The sequence below is a fragment of the Chelmon rostratus genome, chromosome 4, assembly GCF_017976325.1.
Source record: "Chelmon rostratus isolate fCheRos1 chromosome 4, fCheRos1.pri, whole genome shotgun sequence".
NCBI classification, from domain to species: Eukaryota; Metazoa; Chordata; class Actinopteri; order Chaetodontiformes; family Chaetodontidae; genus Chelmon; species Chelmon rostratus.
Window position 1 is genome coordinate 16,961,445 of NC_055661.1, and position 17,160 is coordinate 16,978,604.

General features: G+C 40.4%; 1 protein-coding gene across 1 annotated transcript; it reads left to right on the plus strand.

Moving 5' to 3' along the window:
* Nucleotides 1–1,961: 1,961 nt before the first annotated feature.
* Nucleotides 1,962–16,780, plus strand: mfn1b (mitofusin 1b). The gene is made up of 18 exons (XM_041935016.1): nucleotides 1,962–2,104; nucleotides 2,573–2,730; nucleotides 2,932–3,067; nucleotides 3,987–4,149; nucleotides 5,487–5,611; nucleotides 5,816–5,924; nucleotides 7,021–7,128; nucleotides 7,272–7,425; nucleotides 7,745–7,812; nucleotides 9,825–9,946; nucleotides 10,265–10,391; nucleotides 10,489–10,593; nucleotides 10,739–10,841; nucleotides 12,706–12,932; nucleotides 13,043–13,222; nucleotides 13,416–13,612; nucleotides 14,392–14,526; nucleotides 15,319–16,780. The coding sequence occupies exons 2-18, from the start codon at nucleotides 2,583–2,585 to the stop codon at nucleotides 15,386–15,388; spliced, it is 2,277 nt and encodes a 758-aa protein (XP_041790950.1). The 5' UTR covers nucleotides 1,962–2,104; nucleotides 2,573–2,582; the 3' UTR covers nucleotides 15,389–16,780.
* The last annotated feature ends 380 nt before the right edge of the window (nucleotides 16,781–17,160 follow it).

The window sequence follows — 17,160 nt, forward strand, 5'->3', positions numbered from 1 at the left end:
GCTATAATAAGAATTCATGTCAGAGGCTCAAACAGTCAACAATGAGCAACGTGCATACAGGAGTAATACTTACTCACACACCAGCAGCTTTTTCTTCCTCACCATTTTAATTCTCCATCATAAATCAGCACATAACCATAAAAAAAATCCAGCAAGAAGAGAGAAACAGAACGAAATCGATTCCAAGTTTCTGAGCCGACAAAAGCTTGCCAAATATCCCAAAGCCAAACCAGACGCTGGAGGTCCTGGTGGAGGTATTTCAATGTCCACTGCTCTGACCGATGACAGTTTGCCACTGTCGCTTAGGTCACACAGGCGCGCACACACTCACACACACACACACACACACACACACACACACACACACAGTTTCCTCTCTGGTATCGTCCCATTCACAGGCTGAGTTATTGTGGGCTTGCAAAGGCAACACACACATGACTGATTTCATTTAAATGCTGTCTGATCTCTATGCTTGGAGAGGTGACGTTAGTGCAGCAGCCCATGTGCACATTCACATGTCTATACCCTACGCACTGACTATTGTTTCTTCTAAATTTAACATATAATGTAATTTTGCATGAGCTCTAGAGAGAGTAAGAAAATAAATCTCTCTAATCTAGCTTGATAAAAGATGTCTTGCGCAATACTAACTGTCCATGTGATAGACTCCTGTCCCCTGCACCCCTGCACAGGATAAACAGGTCTAGATAATGGATAAATATGTGGACAGTCCTGTAGTCTGATTGGACCAGTGTACCAGTGCAGTGATATCATGTCGATAGTGGCCTGAAATATCACATACCAAGCTTCAGGAACTGTTAACCCATACAGGATTTTACTGGAGGGTTCTTAAACTTTTCTAAGTGGATACAAGTAAAGGTTTGTATGAAATACTTTTTTCCTTTTCTATTATGCATAATTATTCTATACAATATTATTACATACTGTCCCTAAAATTATTATTATCTTTTTCTTAATCAAACATGCACTTGGTGTTGCTAAGTGGACTTGAGTGTCATACCTACATTAAAGGAGCTCTCAGGGGTTGGTTTCATTCTTTGCTCGTTGATTGGCTGCTGCTGTCCGCCAACCTTTTTCGTCACCTGTCTCCGCCCCCTTTGTGGAAGAATCCCCAATTTAAGGAAAGCGAAACTGAACAGAACAGGAAGTCAGATACTTTAAGTCTCAAAATAAAATTAAGTAAACCGATCAAGACTAAAAAAAAAAAAAAAAATCATAGTACGATATCTCACCTAGAGAGGCACACGTTGTATGCTGTAAAATGTTTAACAATAATTTGATCATAAATAATGAATTATAAAGTAAAAATGTATCATCAGAATGACATGATTCCATTTGTCTGGTAGCTTCAACCTACACTTTTTTCGTCTGTAGAAAATGTGTATGCTATGTATTGTTTTCTTTTTTCTTTTTGTAGTTTGTGTTGTTGTTTCTTTTCATTTCAAACTATTCGTGTAATTGCTTACAGACCAAATATAAAGGCTTGTAGTAAAGTTAAAATAAATTGTTAAACAAAGTCTATATTCCTTTGAGATTCTTTGTATCCTATTCAGAAAAATTGCTGTATTTTGCTTTTCTCAATAATTTGGGGACTAATGACAACTAAGCCTGTGAAATCTGACTCCAATTGACTTTAATTATGAAACTTCCAAACAGTAAACAATGGTTGTTATAATATACTAACCATAAAAATAATAAGTATTCTGTAACATCAAAACCATTTGCACCGAGGCAGTGAATCAAATTGATTTTAAAGAAATCAACTACAGCTATTTAAAGCGCAAGCAAGTCAGCAGGAACTCCATTCAAATATTATCCAGCCACATTCAAATACTTGTACTAATGGCACGATGCCAAACGCTTCCAGTCAGATCAACTGAGCTTTTAGTTTGAAATTTGTGCCGGAAGCCATTCTCCTATTGCTGCTAGCTTGACAGCGGTGCTATTCCAGGAGGATACAAACAGAAGGTTAGCCAGACTGACAGCAAATAATCTTACAGCGAGGAAAGATTGTCTCGACTGTTGCAGCGGATCAGAACTGTTTGTGTTATGAGAAGAGGACACTGGCTGTCTTAGGACTGTGGTAAGGAAACAACGCCGCTAGTTAACCGTGCTAATGCTAGTTTACCGCCGCCTGCCACTTGGAACGTTTAACTAGCTAACATAGCTTAACGTGTTAGCTTGTTTAGCAGCCGCATGCGTCCGTTCGTTTGACATAACATTTTCAAATATTAGTAATGACCAGTTGGGAACAACTAAATATGAGTTAGTGTCGTTATCTATACATATGTTGTCTGTTACTCACATGTGTGGTGTGTCGGAGTTCCACGTTGCCACTGCTAACTTCTCTGTGTTCACTTACAGTCAAATTAGATATCTTAGCTAACGTACCGTTTTAACATCTGCTTGCCTGAAGTGTATTAGCTAATGAACCTGCCTAAAAAGTTCTTATTAACTTTAGCTTGATGTAAACAGCATGATATTATGACCACATTATTCATGCCCTGTGATGTAACAGTGTTTGCCCTTTTTGACCCCACTCCGTGTTTAGATTGGACACGATGGCTGCAGCCCCTCCACTCACACGGTCAGATTCAGCTCGAGGAGAGTTCTCCCCTCTGAAGCACTTTGTCGTGGCCAAGAAGAAGATAAGCGATGTGTTTGAGCAACTACTGAACTATGTGCAAGAAACTTCTGAGTTTGTAGAAGGTGAGATGATTTGTTTTGATCTGTTTTACCATTTGTCAGTCAGCTCTGGAAGGTAATATAAATTTTATTCGAAATCAGTTGTGTCAGTATTATAATGCTAAGAGCTGCAGAATCCTTTTATGTTAAAGAGAAGTCATTGTTGTTGTTCGTCTGTCAGTCCGCTCTCTGCCTCATGTTGTATGGTCTGTGTGTGTTTGACAGAAACCTGTGGGAATAAAGCTTTGGAGAACATCGCGAGTCAGGATCAAAAGCTGGAGATCCAGGCGTACGCTGACAAACTTGCTGTCATTAAGGAGGTGCTGGCACGCAGACACATGAAAGTGGCCTTTTTTGGCAGGTAAATACGTCAATACAAACACCTTAAATTTAGTGTATTGTAAAGAATATTGTTTAAACACTTTTCTGATGTGATTTCCAAATGTACATTTTTCAATAAGAGCAATCTTAACTGACGTAATTGTGGTGAAGTACAAGTCAGACTTGCCCCTCCCCAAATTATTCAGTCGGAAGTTTTGCTTTCACTTTTATTCTCTTTTAATTTGACTGCTAGGCTGGCCGTGACATTGTTCAGTCACTGCATTAATTATCTGTCGTTAAAGGCCATTCTACATGATTGAGTTAAACTGAGACACTCCCTATGCTTGATTCAGCAGTGAGGTAAAGTTTCACTGCAGTATCGTAAACCTCTTTACATTTACAAGGTTATCTACTCAGCCTGATCTTTTTACTGTATCCGAATGTCTTTTTATTTGCATTCAAAGCTGTGCTAGAGGTTTTTGATTGAAGCTTTTTTAAAAAAAAAAAAAACCTTGAATAAAATCCTCTAAATGAGGTAGCCTTTTTTTCTTTCCTTTTAACAATGGAATCCACTTTCTTTAAAGAATATAATTTGTCAGTTTTGTCAGCCAAAATCCATGTACACAGCAGGCTAACCTAGTAAAGGCATAAAAAGTGATGAAATAATAATTGTGCCCTTTGGGTTATTCCTACAGGCACGTGCCTTCCTTTGTGTGCGGCAAGCAGGAGAGCAATCAGTTTTTTAATGTAGTGAAAATGTTGTTTTTGAAAACCTAATCACCAACAAAAATGAGCTGAAGCTGAAACTACAGACCTACATGTTTGTGTTGCATTAACAGTTAACTAACTTAAGATTTGACATCTTAGGACTTTGTATTTGACTATTCTGAGAAGAATTTGAAGTATGAGCAAAGAATTTGGCTACACATTCAGCTAACAACTGTTTTGTTTGTTTTTAGGACCAGCAATGGTAAAAGTACAGTGGTCAACGCCATGCTGAGGGACCGTGTGCTGCCCAGCGGGATTGGCCACACAACTAACTGCTTCCTGAGTGTGGAGGGCACTGATGATGACAAGGCTTACCTCAAGACGGAGGGCTCTGATGAGGAGAAGAGCATCAAGGTAAATGTACTGTTTTTTTTTTAATGAGCGCTGGTCTGCCTCCAATTCACGTATTTGATACCTGGGATGTGCTTTGGGCAGCTTGTTCTCAACTATTTTGAACTATGTCTGCTAGACTAATTGGGGACAAGTTTTTACACACACACAATCACAACCACACACACACACACACCAGAATCTGGCCATCTTCACTAATCAGACCATCTGTTGCCTTCAGTCATTTGTCACCCAGTTGCAGTGATAATGAATGTTGGGATATCTAAGAAGTAATGTTGCTTTTCCTCACAGTCCTCTGTTGATTGACTGGTGTTCGCCCGGGTGCAGTCATAATAGAAAAGCATCTTTTTTTGTTGTTGTGGAAGTGTTGTTGCACTCAGTTGGATCACACGGTTGAGCATACAAGCTGATAAGGGTTTTTCCTCACCCTGATACCAAGGCCAACTCATATGTTTGTATTGATTCTTCTACAGCTAGCGTGTAATAGTTTTATCAGTAGTTTGTTTTTCTAAATCAAATGCATTCATAAAATGCCTATTTCAACTTTTTAGTGTAGTTATGCTAAGACCAATGAACAGTAATTCAAAAAGAAAGGGATAGAAGACCAATAACACAAAAAAATTTGTGATTTTATAGCAGAAGTCCCCAAAATTTGCATGCCACCTTGTCATTTTTTACCTGCCAGCCATAATTTTGACATAGATAAGAATAATAATTTCCATTTGGCTGTTGGTGAGGGTTAATTTCCCAAACCTAAACCAAGCAAATGCTACCGGAGCCCATAGCCATGTGAACAGACACAGGTATGCAGGATATTCAAGGTGGTGTCAGGTGTCTGAAAGCCTGGCGTGGGAGACGTCGCTCTCTCTTCAGTTTAACTCACTGAGTGGCGATCTGTTGTCCTCTTATATTTTCTCACTAACCTGTCCATTGCTTTTACATGATACTGTCTGGAGTTTCTGAAATTAATGGGTGTTTTCTAGTGAAATGAAGATTAATAGCTGACCTTGTCTTAACATTAACAGCTGATAGTACAGGGATCCTTGTGGTGTAATACATACACACAAAAAAAAAACGCTTAATAACGCGTCACTGCTAACTTATTGATCTTGACCTTATTGTCTGATATTGTAAACTATACCTTCCAGCTCTTGAAAATCGCAATTCTTACAATTAAAAGAAAAATCCTATCACTGTATCGCAGTAGTTAGTGATTACTCTATTGGAAATTTGTAATTTTAAGAGGATAATAACACAAATGGTTGCAAAATGGTTTAACATTAGAGAAAAGTTATTACATTACCAACCATAACGTCAATCTGTTTACGCCTCTTCTGCAGACTGTAAACCAGCTGGCTCATGCACTCCACATGGATGAGAGTCTGGACGCCGGCTGTCTTGTCCGTGTCTTTTGGCCGAAGACCAAGTGTGCTCTGCTTCGAGACGACCTGGTGCTTGTAGACAGGTAACAGGATCTGTTAAACACACCAGGACCTTCTAGAGAAGTTTTAAAATATCAATTTGACAGTTTCTAGGATGTGAAAAAGTGTGATTTACACACATGAGACCGATAATGTGCAGAATAGAAATCAAGCTCAAGGGGATGTGTTACTTCACATATTTTGTAGTGTCATGCATTTGACCTCTTGACCTCTCTTCCACTCTGTAGCCCAGGGACAGATGTCACATCACAACTGGACAGCTGGATTGACAAGTTTTGCCTGGATGCTGATGTCTTTGTGCTGGTGGCCAATTCTGAATCCACACTTATGAACACGGTAACTAGAATCTGTTTACTGCTGTGTAGGTTCACATAATATTTATTATTATGCATAAGGTGTGTAACAACAAAAACAGCAAGTAGAAAAATATAAAGGAAGATTAAAAGCAGGTACTGCATGTCAGGAAGCATAAATTGATAAGTGAAATATAATGCCTCTGAGCCTCATGAAGCTCATGTTTGGCCAGTAACCTGTGGAATTTGCGTCATGTGTTGGTTGTTAGGTTTGGCCATTGTTGTCAGTCAACTGTTAATGATTAGAATACACCTGCTTTTTCATCAGTAATTCACAGTGACACAGTAACTTGAGCCAAAAAGAGGAGAGATGACTTAAACAATCATAACTGACTGTGAAACAGCTCACTCACTTTGAATCGACGTACTGTAAGAGCAATCAAAGTAAGTTTTCAGTTATGTCGGTCACCTATGTATATGAAAGGGTCAGTGGATATGAGAAGGATCAGTTTGCTGCGCTGATCTGATTACAGAGTGGAGAATGTGGCTGCCTGTGTTTGCATACAACCACAGAGGCCCCACTCTTGTCTCTCTCGGCTCAGGCATTCATGCAATGTGAAGCTGGACACACTCAGTCACAGAGCTCCTTAACCCGGCAGCAGCTCTTAAAGGGAACGCAAACACACATTCCACGCTTGGCTATTCAGTGGAAACGAGCTAAGGTGTTATGTAAATAATGTAAGATTATCAAGTAGCAAAAAAAATGCGTCATGTGCCGGAGCCTGAAGTCTGGCTGGTTGTGCAAACATGAACTTTTTTATCCACACTGCAACACCACCATTGCCATCGTGATGAAACTGGAACACACAAAAACAGAAATTAAAGTCTGTGTTCCTGGATAGAGTTAAACACTCGATGTACAGTACATGCATCCAATGTAAGTGCTGAATTTGAATCCTTTCATTTTTATTGTGTAAATGCTAGCATATATTTTGATCTAGCATGGTGCTTTTTTGGTTTTTGGTTGTTTGTGAGAAAAAGAGGAAGGAACGTATTGAATGTATTCTTTTTGTTTTATTTCCAAGATTTGAACAAAGTTTAACACCACTCTTATCTCTCTTCATCCTTCTACCATCTAGGAAAAGCACTTTTTCCACAAAGTGAACGAACGTTTGTCGAAGCCCAACATCTTCATCCTCAACAACCGCTGGGACGCCTCAGCAAACGAACCAGAATACATGGAGGATGTGAGTCAACCCTCAGAACAATTGGTTGTTTGTGATGTCATAATTTTTTACCGATTTTTGCCAAAATTGATTAAACAAAATCAATTAAGATATGAAATCACAAAAAATAGCGCGCCCTAAGAATGTGTTACTTGTTCCTCCAGGTGAGGAAGCAGCACACAGACCGCTGTGTGAACTTCCTGGTCGAGGAGCTGAAGGTTGTGGACCGCGACCAGGCACCCAACCGCATTTTCTTCGTGTCTGCCAAAGAGGTGCTCAACTCCCGCATGCAGCGTGCACAGGGCATGCCGGAAACAGGTGAGGCTTCACATTATAGCAGGTGATGCTGTGTTTGTGAAGGGATGGAGAAACAGTGTTTATATGACTATATTTGATATTATTCACAACCAGGAAATGCTGTTTATCAAACCAGAGTCCTATCAACTAGAATCTGCAGTGTTTAAATTTTGAACTAGTTTTTTTTTTTTTTTTAATTGAACAAATTTTTTAGGAAAATAGTTGCATTCATGATGCAAATGATAAACAATGAAGAAAACTGTGGTTATGCTAATTAAAATAATCAGAAGCATTCGTGCAATAAAAGATTTAGACACCATATGATCATTTTCCACAACAGGTGGGGCCCTGGCTGAAGGCTTCCAGGAGAGACTGAAGGAGTTCCAGAGTTTTGAGAGGCGGTTTGAGGTGGGTGGTGGTGTTTGTGTATGTGTGAGTAGGTGCGTGGTTGGTTGCGTGTGTGTCAGTGTCAGAGTCCTCTCCATATCTTCCAGTAATTTTATTACCACTTCTCAAATTAAAATCTATTTCCCGTCTGAATCCACAGAGACAGATTTCAGTTCAATAATTTTGTCATGCATGTGGTTAGGCACTGATATGTTCGCTTCCAGAAAGACATCTCAACGGGTGAAATCACTGTCAAGTCAAATCAAGCGAAAAGCTGCAGGTTGCATGGATGCTGATAAAGTGGATAAACAGTGCGGTGCTGGTGTATCATAAAGAGCAAAGCAGCATTGGCTGCTGCCGCTGCTCATTGCTGGGAATCACTCTTATGAGAAGTGGGGCTATTTTTCATTCGGTCAGACCAAGAAATACAGACAGTGGCTGCGTTATCAGGCTGTGAAGTTTACTCTATTGGTCAAGTTACAGTAACTCATTGGGCATTTGAGAAAGGTGCCATTGTGCATGTCTGAGATTAATGCATGCTGAAAAAACATGGCTAAAATGAGAAGCAACCAAAGTCCTTCTAACAGTAAGAATTAACCTGAGCAGTGGTTAGGGTTCCCCACCGACCATGCAACACGAAGCTGGTGACCCCAGGATCCTCGAGACCAATCACTGTGCCTTTTCCATCAACTTCCGTCTTCATTGCTGAAGTCTAGATTCACTGAGGCGAGGGCATCGGCTTGTTTTCATTCCACTTTGATTCTGTTCTGTCTTTTGAATTTTGATTGTTGAGTTCTCCTTTGTTTTGTCTCTCTGTGTTTTGTTGCATCTGGTTGTGATGTTTTGATTTTTACTAGCAGGAATTGAATTGTGCTCACACTGGGAGGAAATTGCCATAAAATGATTACAATCCTTAATATTGAAAGTCCGGCTGATTTTGCGCCACCTTTGTTACCGTGTTAACAGCAAGTGCAGTTTAAAACTACACATCCCATAACTGTCAGAGCAGCAAGCAGTTGTTGAGCATTCGTTAGAAATACAACACCAGAGGAACTGCTGTATCTGTTTATAGCGTAGACAAACAAACGCCAGTTGTATTAATAAAGAAGTTAATAATTGGCCTTTTCCCATGAAGTCATGACCAACCTGATCTCATAATGTACACAGTGCGATTACTTTTCCACACAACAGCAGGACACGATAAAGTTGGTTACCTTACTGATGAGTTGTACGTGTGCTGTCTGTTAAATGTTAAAAGTTATCCGCTGACGACAAATGCTGAAATTGACTGTTTGCATTTGGAATAAATTTCGTGATCGCCGCTACAATACGAATTTGAAGCCGTTCAGTAGCAATAACTTCACACAGCTCTGGTACACCGTCAGGAGAGTGAACAGTAATCACTGAGCTTACTGTGGGTGCGATTGCACTGTTACTTGCGTGCATCCCGTGAAGGCACTTTGAATCTAGAGCAGAAGTGGCGGCCTCCGCAACTAGCAATAAAAACAACTCCATAGAGAGATGAGTACTGAATGTAACTACTGTACAATCAATTAACTAATCATAGTAGAGGACTTTGAGAATTAAAAAAAGGCAGCATTTGAGCAAGTTTGTTCCTGAATCCTGAAATCATCACTCTTTAAATGCAGTTAAAGAACAACAAATAGACAGCCGAAGTCATTGAACACGCAACAATATAATTTATCCCAGAATGACACAGTATTCCTACTTTTACATGTTGTTTTTAAATTTTCTTTCCCTTGCATTCTTGGTTGTATACACTTGACATGTTTTGTTTTTTTTTTATTTTGCTGAGGCTTCACAGACACATTACTGTGACTTTCCAATACGTGGGCTGTGGGACGCAAGATACACACACTGCTGCTGCTTTCCTTTTCCTCTCTTCTCTTAAGTTAAAGTAGCAGGTGTATATCTTGTCCTCTGTTCGTCCCCGGTAGTGTGTGAGTTCATGCACGCTATCCAGCAGTAGCCCATACATCTGTCACAGTAACTGGTGTGTTATGGCCTCGCAGGAGTGTATCTCGCAGTCAGCAGTGAAAACAAAGTTTGAGCAGCACACTATCAGGGCCAAGCAGATCACAGAGAAAGTCAAGAGCATCATGGACGCCATCAACATCGAGGCGGCAGAGAAGAGGTGAGTGTCTCTCTCCAAACGTCCTTTCCCCTCTGCTCTGTTAGTGTGTCGATAGAGATGAAAGTCTGATGCTGGCAAAGTGACATCGCTTAATTTTGTCCATGCCATGAAGGGCTGGTAGAGGTTTATCTATGAAGCGGCAGAGAGAAAATGCATATGCATGATATTTTCTTTGATAATAGATGGATAAATGAGATTATAACTATTGATTTCTCAGAAATTCGACTGTGTTGCACGTTCACTATTCTTTTTGACTGTCATTGTTCAGCCACTAGTTGTGTTCGTGACTTATTTCCTGTTGGTGTGGTGGGGCTTTAGAGTGGCGGCTCTGGAGGACAGAGAGTATCAGATGGACCGGCTGGAGTTTGTCAAGAATCAGCTCAACTTGCTGATCAGTGATATTAAGAAGAAGATCAAGGCCATCAGTGAGGACGTGGCGTGTAAGGTAATGTAGACGACAGCTGGTGGAAGCACTATTCACTGTTCTTTACTCTTTCTTTCTTTCTTACTGTCTTTTTTTATCTTACTTGCGTTTCATCCAGGTATCCACCGCCATGGGAGAGGAGATCTGCCGTCTCCACGTAATCGTCGATGAGTTCCACACTGACTTCCACCCATCACCACATGTCCTCAAGATCTACAAGTCTGTAAGTAGAGACGCAGATTAATTCCATCGGGTGTTTGGGGGATTACAAAGCAGCTGTGCCAGCTTACTGCTCTCAAACAATTGCTCTAAAACCTTTTTTATTGACTGCTTTCCGTGTGACCTCTGACTCTTGTTGCTGCTGGCAGGAGCTGCTGTCTCATGTGGAGGAGGGGATGGGCAAGAACCTGGCCTACCGCTGCTCCGACGCCGTCTATGCTTCTGTCCAGTCCTCTCAGAGATACATGATAGGTACTGAAAGTGCAGACATCCCTTTTGGAGTACTGAGTTGTCCACGTTTCAGTTGGCTCAAGAGTTACCAAAAACAAATCTGTTCAGTGAGCGCTTTAGCCCCAGTCTGTAGCCTTTACAAGTGAAAAATTCACTGCCACTACTACTACTGCTGCTGCTGCTGCTACTACTACTACTAATAAAAAGTTGTGTGGCAGCGCACTGCAGTACTTTTGTACCTAATTATTTACTTTATAATGATTATCATTATTGATTAATCAAAGTGAATCGACGTAGTGTGGGATTAGACTTAGGTTTGTCGTGGTCAAAACCAGCTCATTTTTGATATTTTGTAATCATGATTGTACCATCTTAAAGGACCAGTGTGTAAGATTTCGGGACTCTAGAATAAGGCAGAAATGGAATATGATAATCATAAGAATGTTTTCATTGGTGTATAATCACCTGGAAATAAGGATTGTTGTGTTTTTGTTACCTTTGAATGAGTCTGCCATGTTTCTATAGTAGCCTTAATTGGACAAACCGAACACTCGCTCATATTTTTTGCAAGTAATGTGGTCGCCATACGTTCTTCTACACCCTTTAAAAGGAAGGGTTAGGTGTGGGGTATTCATTTTGTTACAATCTGCAACCTCACTGCTAGATGCCACTAAATCCTACACACTGGGCCTTTAATAAAGCAGAAATCCCCAACTACTAAAAGGGATGGAAGAATAATGAAGATTGAAAGCTAAAAATGGATGATTGGCTGTCTGAAATTATTATTTCGTAACCTTTACTTGCTTAAAAGGCCAAGGAGGAAATCATATTTTCACAGAAAATGACCTCAACTCACACCTCCAGGCCACCATTGTTTTTTCACCCGGAGTGTTGCCAAACTTGGTCGGATCCTGTTGGGCACTCGGGCGACGGTCTGCAGCACCCAGCGCCCTGCTATATTTACCTCCTCGCTGAATGCCATCATCCCATGGCCCATTATGCTGCAAATGCGTCACTGTGTCGAGCACACATGCAAGCTGTGCTCAGTGGCAGTGATGTCGGAAAGGTGTTAATGTGCCCTCTGATGAAAATGACTCAGGGGAAAACAAAATCACATTTTATTTCCTGACAGCACCCAAGGAGAGATAAATGAATTATTAGCTGTAAAATATACTTTTACCAAAGTAAAAGTACTCATTTTGAAGACTAGTCCTTAAGGCAATTAAGGGTTACAGGTGAGTAGGGTAAAAATTTGAAGCGATAGCTGATACAGTAGCACCATGAAACTTCCCCTATTACATGCGGTTGGCAGTTCTTTTGTTTTAAAGTTGTTTATTTAAGTATGTAAATGCTTCATTATCGAACTAAATATGCACTAATTCACATGCATAGAAATCTGAACAATGGATAAAGCCAGGTTCTAAATTATTGTTTCATTTTGTTGACACTTAGAGTCAATGTTTTTTTTAAAAGGAATTTTGGATTTCTCATTTTTTGTCACTCCATAAATCATAAAATACTCTCAAGCCATAAAAATCAATTTTCACCCATGTTTTTAGGAATGAAATGTTCCATAATTCAGGCTTTGAATGACACAGGAACAAACCCCTCTGTAAAAACCTTGAGAATATACATGGAGAACAGAAATCTGAGCTCAAATAAATCACTGAATGTGTATTTTGGAATTCTTTCCACTAGTCTGAAAGAAGACATGGAAGCAAAACAGCCAGAAATCTCAAAATTGGCCATGTATAAAAAAAACGATGATTTCGGTGTCTTGTCTGAAAGCGTTAAGCATATTTTCTGTTGTGCATCAGTGCATCTGATCCCTCTTTCTGTCTGTTCCTTTTGTAATTCTCACACTTCATGTTTTCTGTCTCTCCAGAGAGCATGCTCCCTCTGCTCCCCTCTGTGGTTCAGAGCCAAGTCCACATGCTGGTGCCCAGCAGGAAGTTTGACCTGAGTTACGACCTGAACTGCGCCACGCTTTGCAGTGACTTCCAGGAGAACATCGAGTTTCAGTTTTCACTGGGCTGGACGTCGTTAGTCCACCGCTTCCTAGGATCTGTCAACGCACAGAGAGCGCTCAAACTGGTGGACCAGAACTTCCAGGTCCAGGCTACGGCTTCTTTGTGATGTTTAATGTCAATAATAACAAAAGTGTTCACGTAAACTCATATGATGAAAGTCTGATTTTGAAAAACTCTGCTGTCATTGATCAGGCCTCTCGACCAGCACTGCCCCTGGCCCGGACGCCCTCCTCAGGACCCCCCTCGACGATCGCCCCGCCCAACAACGAGACAGCCCTCATGACCCAGGAGGACCTGATGGTGGCCATGGCAACAAACGTGGCGTCCCTCACCTCCCGCACTTCAATGAGCATCGTCATCGTCGGAGGAGTGGTGCGTTGTTTTCCCGCATTGTTTTTGCATGTCCGCATCCCCGATGAACGCATGTAGAGCATCAAACATAATGTCGTCTTTTGTTCTGTGCGTTTCAGCTATGAAGAATTAATTTTCCCCGTTGGGGAAATATTACATTTAAATCAGCTAATTTATCCCTTTTGTCAAAATTTCTGTTTGTGTATTTGTTAAGGTGTACCGAGCAGTTGGCTGGAGGTTGATCGCCCTGTCAGCCTCACTGTACGGCCTGCTGTACCTGTACGAGAGACTCACCTGGACCACGAAGGCAAAGGAGCGGAGTCTGAAGCGGCAGTTTGTGGATTACGCTTCCGAGAAGCTGCAGCTCATCGTCAGCTTTACCAGCGCGAACTGTAGCCACCAGGTCCAACAGTAAGTCCTGATACAGCACATTTCGATATGAACGAGACAGACCGGTACATGAAATGTGTTTTCTTTTTGATCACATGAACATGATACAGAATGTGACATTTACAAAGTAAGATATTAACCAATTTAAGATGTTTTTCTGGTTCATGTCTACAGAAATTATAGCCATTTTCATCACTACAGCAGGACCAGTAAACCGATTCGCTACTCTTTATGTCATTTGATGCTATATTGTGTTTAGCTCCTGTATGATATCATTTTTGAATAGTTTGTTTTTCAGGTCAATTTGCCTTTGATGGGGTAGAGGTGAAATCCACCCTGAAACACTTAACATTAAGCCTATTTGTGATATACTTTGTGCTCCTTTGTGAGTTTTGTTGTATTTTACTGTGATAGAAATGGTTAAAAGTGTAAAATATGGCATTCCAAGACTCATCCCAAAAATTATGACTGGATTGAACATTAGAAATGGATAATGTTTTAAAGGGTGGCTTAATCCTTTAACTTGCAGCACAGTTAGTCTCACAGTGCTGATATCAAAATGCTAATTTCTCTGCACACTTCAACAATTTTTTGTCTGTGATATTTAGCCCACTGACAAGGCCTGACTCCCTATAATGTTCCTAATTTACACACACACACAGAGCCCTGCCCCACCCCACCCCGCCCTCCTCTGTGCCCCACCCCGCCCCGCCCTCCTCTGTGCCCCACCCAGCCTTCCCCTCAGGAGCAGGGTGAAATAAACAAGTGCTGACACTGAGCTGTGCCCTCTGTGTTGCCAGGGAGATGGCTACGACCTTCGCTCGGCTCTGTCAGCAGGTGGACCAGACGCAGAAAGAGCTCGAGGCTGAAATCCGCCAACTGACAGCCAAGATAGATCAGCTGGAGACGGTCCAGAGCCAGTCCAAGACACTGCGGTCAGTCCGGCGTCTTCTCTTATTGGGGACAACATGAAGTGTAGAGACGTGGGGGGATCAGATAACTGTTATATATCCTAAGATGATGTGAATGATACTACAGGAATAGCAAAAATGTCAAGACCTTAAATGATCAAGCAACGATTCCAAGAGATTCAAAGTTTAAGAAGCAGTTCATTGATTTTCAAACTGATCCCTACACACATAACCATCATGTGACGATATGCCTGTGTACAAAATCACACCTGTTAACTGACCTGAAGATGATCCCAGCCTGAGCAGCTTTTCAAGTCTTCTCATAGTCATATTTGGGTACAGTAGTGATAAGAGATAACACGGAAAGGACATACAAATTATTTTTTATTACTACTGCTCCATCTGCGCTTGTGACTAAACAGCTTCCTTTTTATTAGCGTACCAGTATAAACATGTTCACTGCTCTTTCAAACAGTAGAACAAACTGCTATTTGGGTAGAAATGAGCAAATTATGAGTGTGTAAAACAGTGTTGTGCTTAACTCAGGAATTTTAGGCAGATCTGGGAAGTCTGAACAGGCATTTTTCTATTTCCTGTTTTTGAAAGGTTGTGAACTGCTTATACTGCACATGTTTAGCCAAAAAAAAGAACATCTGCTCAGTCATGACACACATGTAACTGTGCCATCGGCAGAATTTAGATATTACAGAAGCGCTCTGGAAACGTGATATTAGAAATAAGCTAGTAGAAGCTTACTTCACAGGTGGTTTGGATGAAGCTGCTCCAGATCATGACGTGTGTTTGTTTCCTCTGCAGACATAAAGCCACAGAGCTGGAGAAACAGTTGGAGGCGTTCACAAACCAGTACCTGCAGCCTCAGCAGTGAGCGGCTCTCCTTTATCGCTCCCTGTTTTTTGGTTCCGGTGGAGCCGATCATTCCTCAGCCAGGCGCCGCCACAGCGCCTCATCAACTAATCCACAGTTTCCGTGTGGACAGTAGTCCTGAAAAGAGAAATGGCTCAACCGATCTATCAAGCAAAAAGAAATCTATACGTATTTTGATAATCAATGAAATGTTAGTTATTTATCTGGCGGAAATACCAAACTTCTGCAGCCTCTCAAATGGGAAGATCTGATCCTTTTGTGTGACTTTTAAAAACATTTTGTAGATTAATCATTTACTAAATGAAAAACCCCAGAAAACAAAGATTAATCGATGAATGAAATAGGATCTGTAGTTTCACTCTTCGTGGACAGGGGAGCGTGAAGGCCCAGACACGACAGTATTTTCCTCTCCTCCGCAGCCATTCAGGTGCTTCAGGTGTTTGAGAAACTGCAGTGACACTGTAAAACAAAACTGCCTGTAAAACAAACAAATGGACTCACGACGTGCAAAGACGCTCCACGAGACGGCCACAGGATCTCGGTCGGCATGAAGGCTTCCGGTCGGGTGCTATATTTTGACACTAGCGTGCTTCTAACTGTGAATATGCCTTTTTTTTGACTAACTTTTGTGGAGCAAATGAAGTTGGTGTGTCTGTAAGACTGTACATGTATCTGTCCAGGCACAAGATCTGCTGTATGTTAGCAACAAAAAATAAATATATTTAATAATAAAAGAGAACAGATTTGTTTTTCTGAATTCTGAGGACCCAGTTAGTTAAAATTCACTGAGAGAAATAATTTGAGTAGAAAGGGAAAGCATGTCTTTAACATACTGTAGGTTCACATTCTATTTTCTAAGAATCCAAACTGTATAGATCAAAGGCTTTGGAGATCCTCATATATATTTTATAATATCCTGCTTTATTTATACACTATCCATTAGACTTGTAATGACAATTACACCAGTCTACAATTACAGCGGTCTTTTTATTTCATTTTTTTTCTTGAATGTGTGTTGAAATACCTCCAGATTTGCCTGGTTATATTAAATCTGTCACAGTCCAAAACTGACTTTTTGTGTATCTCTTTGAAAGACACTGAATTTAAACATGTCCTGCATGTCGAGTGTTGATGTAAAATGGAACATCAGTGAATATTAAATGCTCAGATATAAATTCAGTTCAGTTTTTAGCTTAAAAAACACCAAATGTTAACTTCTTGTCTCTTTCCAGACTTCTATATGTATTCTCTGTGTCAATTAACTGTAATAATAAGCAAGCAACAGATAAATACAGGTCAATATGTTTAAGTATACAGGTTAAATATGAAGAACCCAAAGCAGAACTTATTCAAGCCACACAGCCAGTTTTTGTTTCCTTTGGTCTTTGTTGCAGGTTCTTTGAATGAAACTCCTTTTACAGTTAATGTACTACCAAAAAAACCCAAAACCTTTGTATAAAAGTACTGTATATAGTTCTTTACTCACTTACAAGCAGTCTAATTTTTGTTGTAAAGAAAAACTCAGCCAGGATGTGTATTCTTGGTTAGAAGCTTTTTATTGGTTACAATAACTCATGGCAACATATCAGTATCACCAAGCCACTGTACAAATACAAAAAAAATGTCTGGTGTGAAAAAGACTATAAAAATTATTCCATAACAAGTGATTATAATTTCACACAATAGCACTGTAAGAGAATTATCATGGCACCGAGTCCCTGGTCTTTACTGGCTTAAAACAATAAATAAAATCAAAACAAAGGAATAATTGTC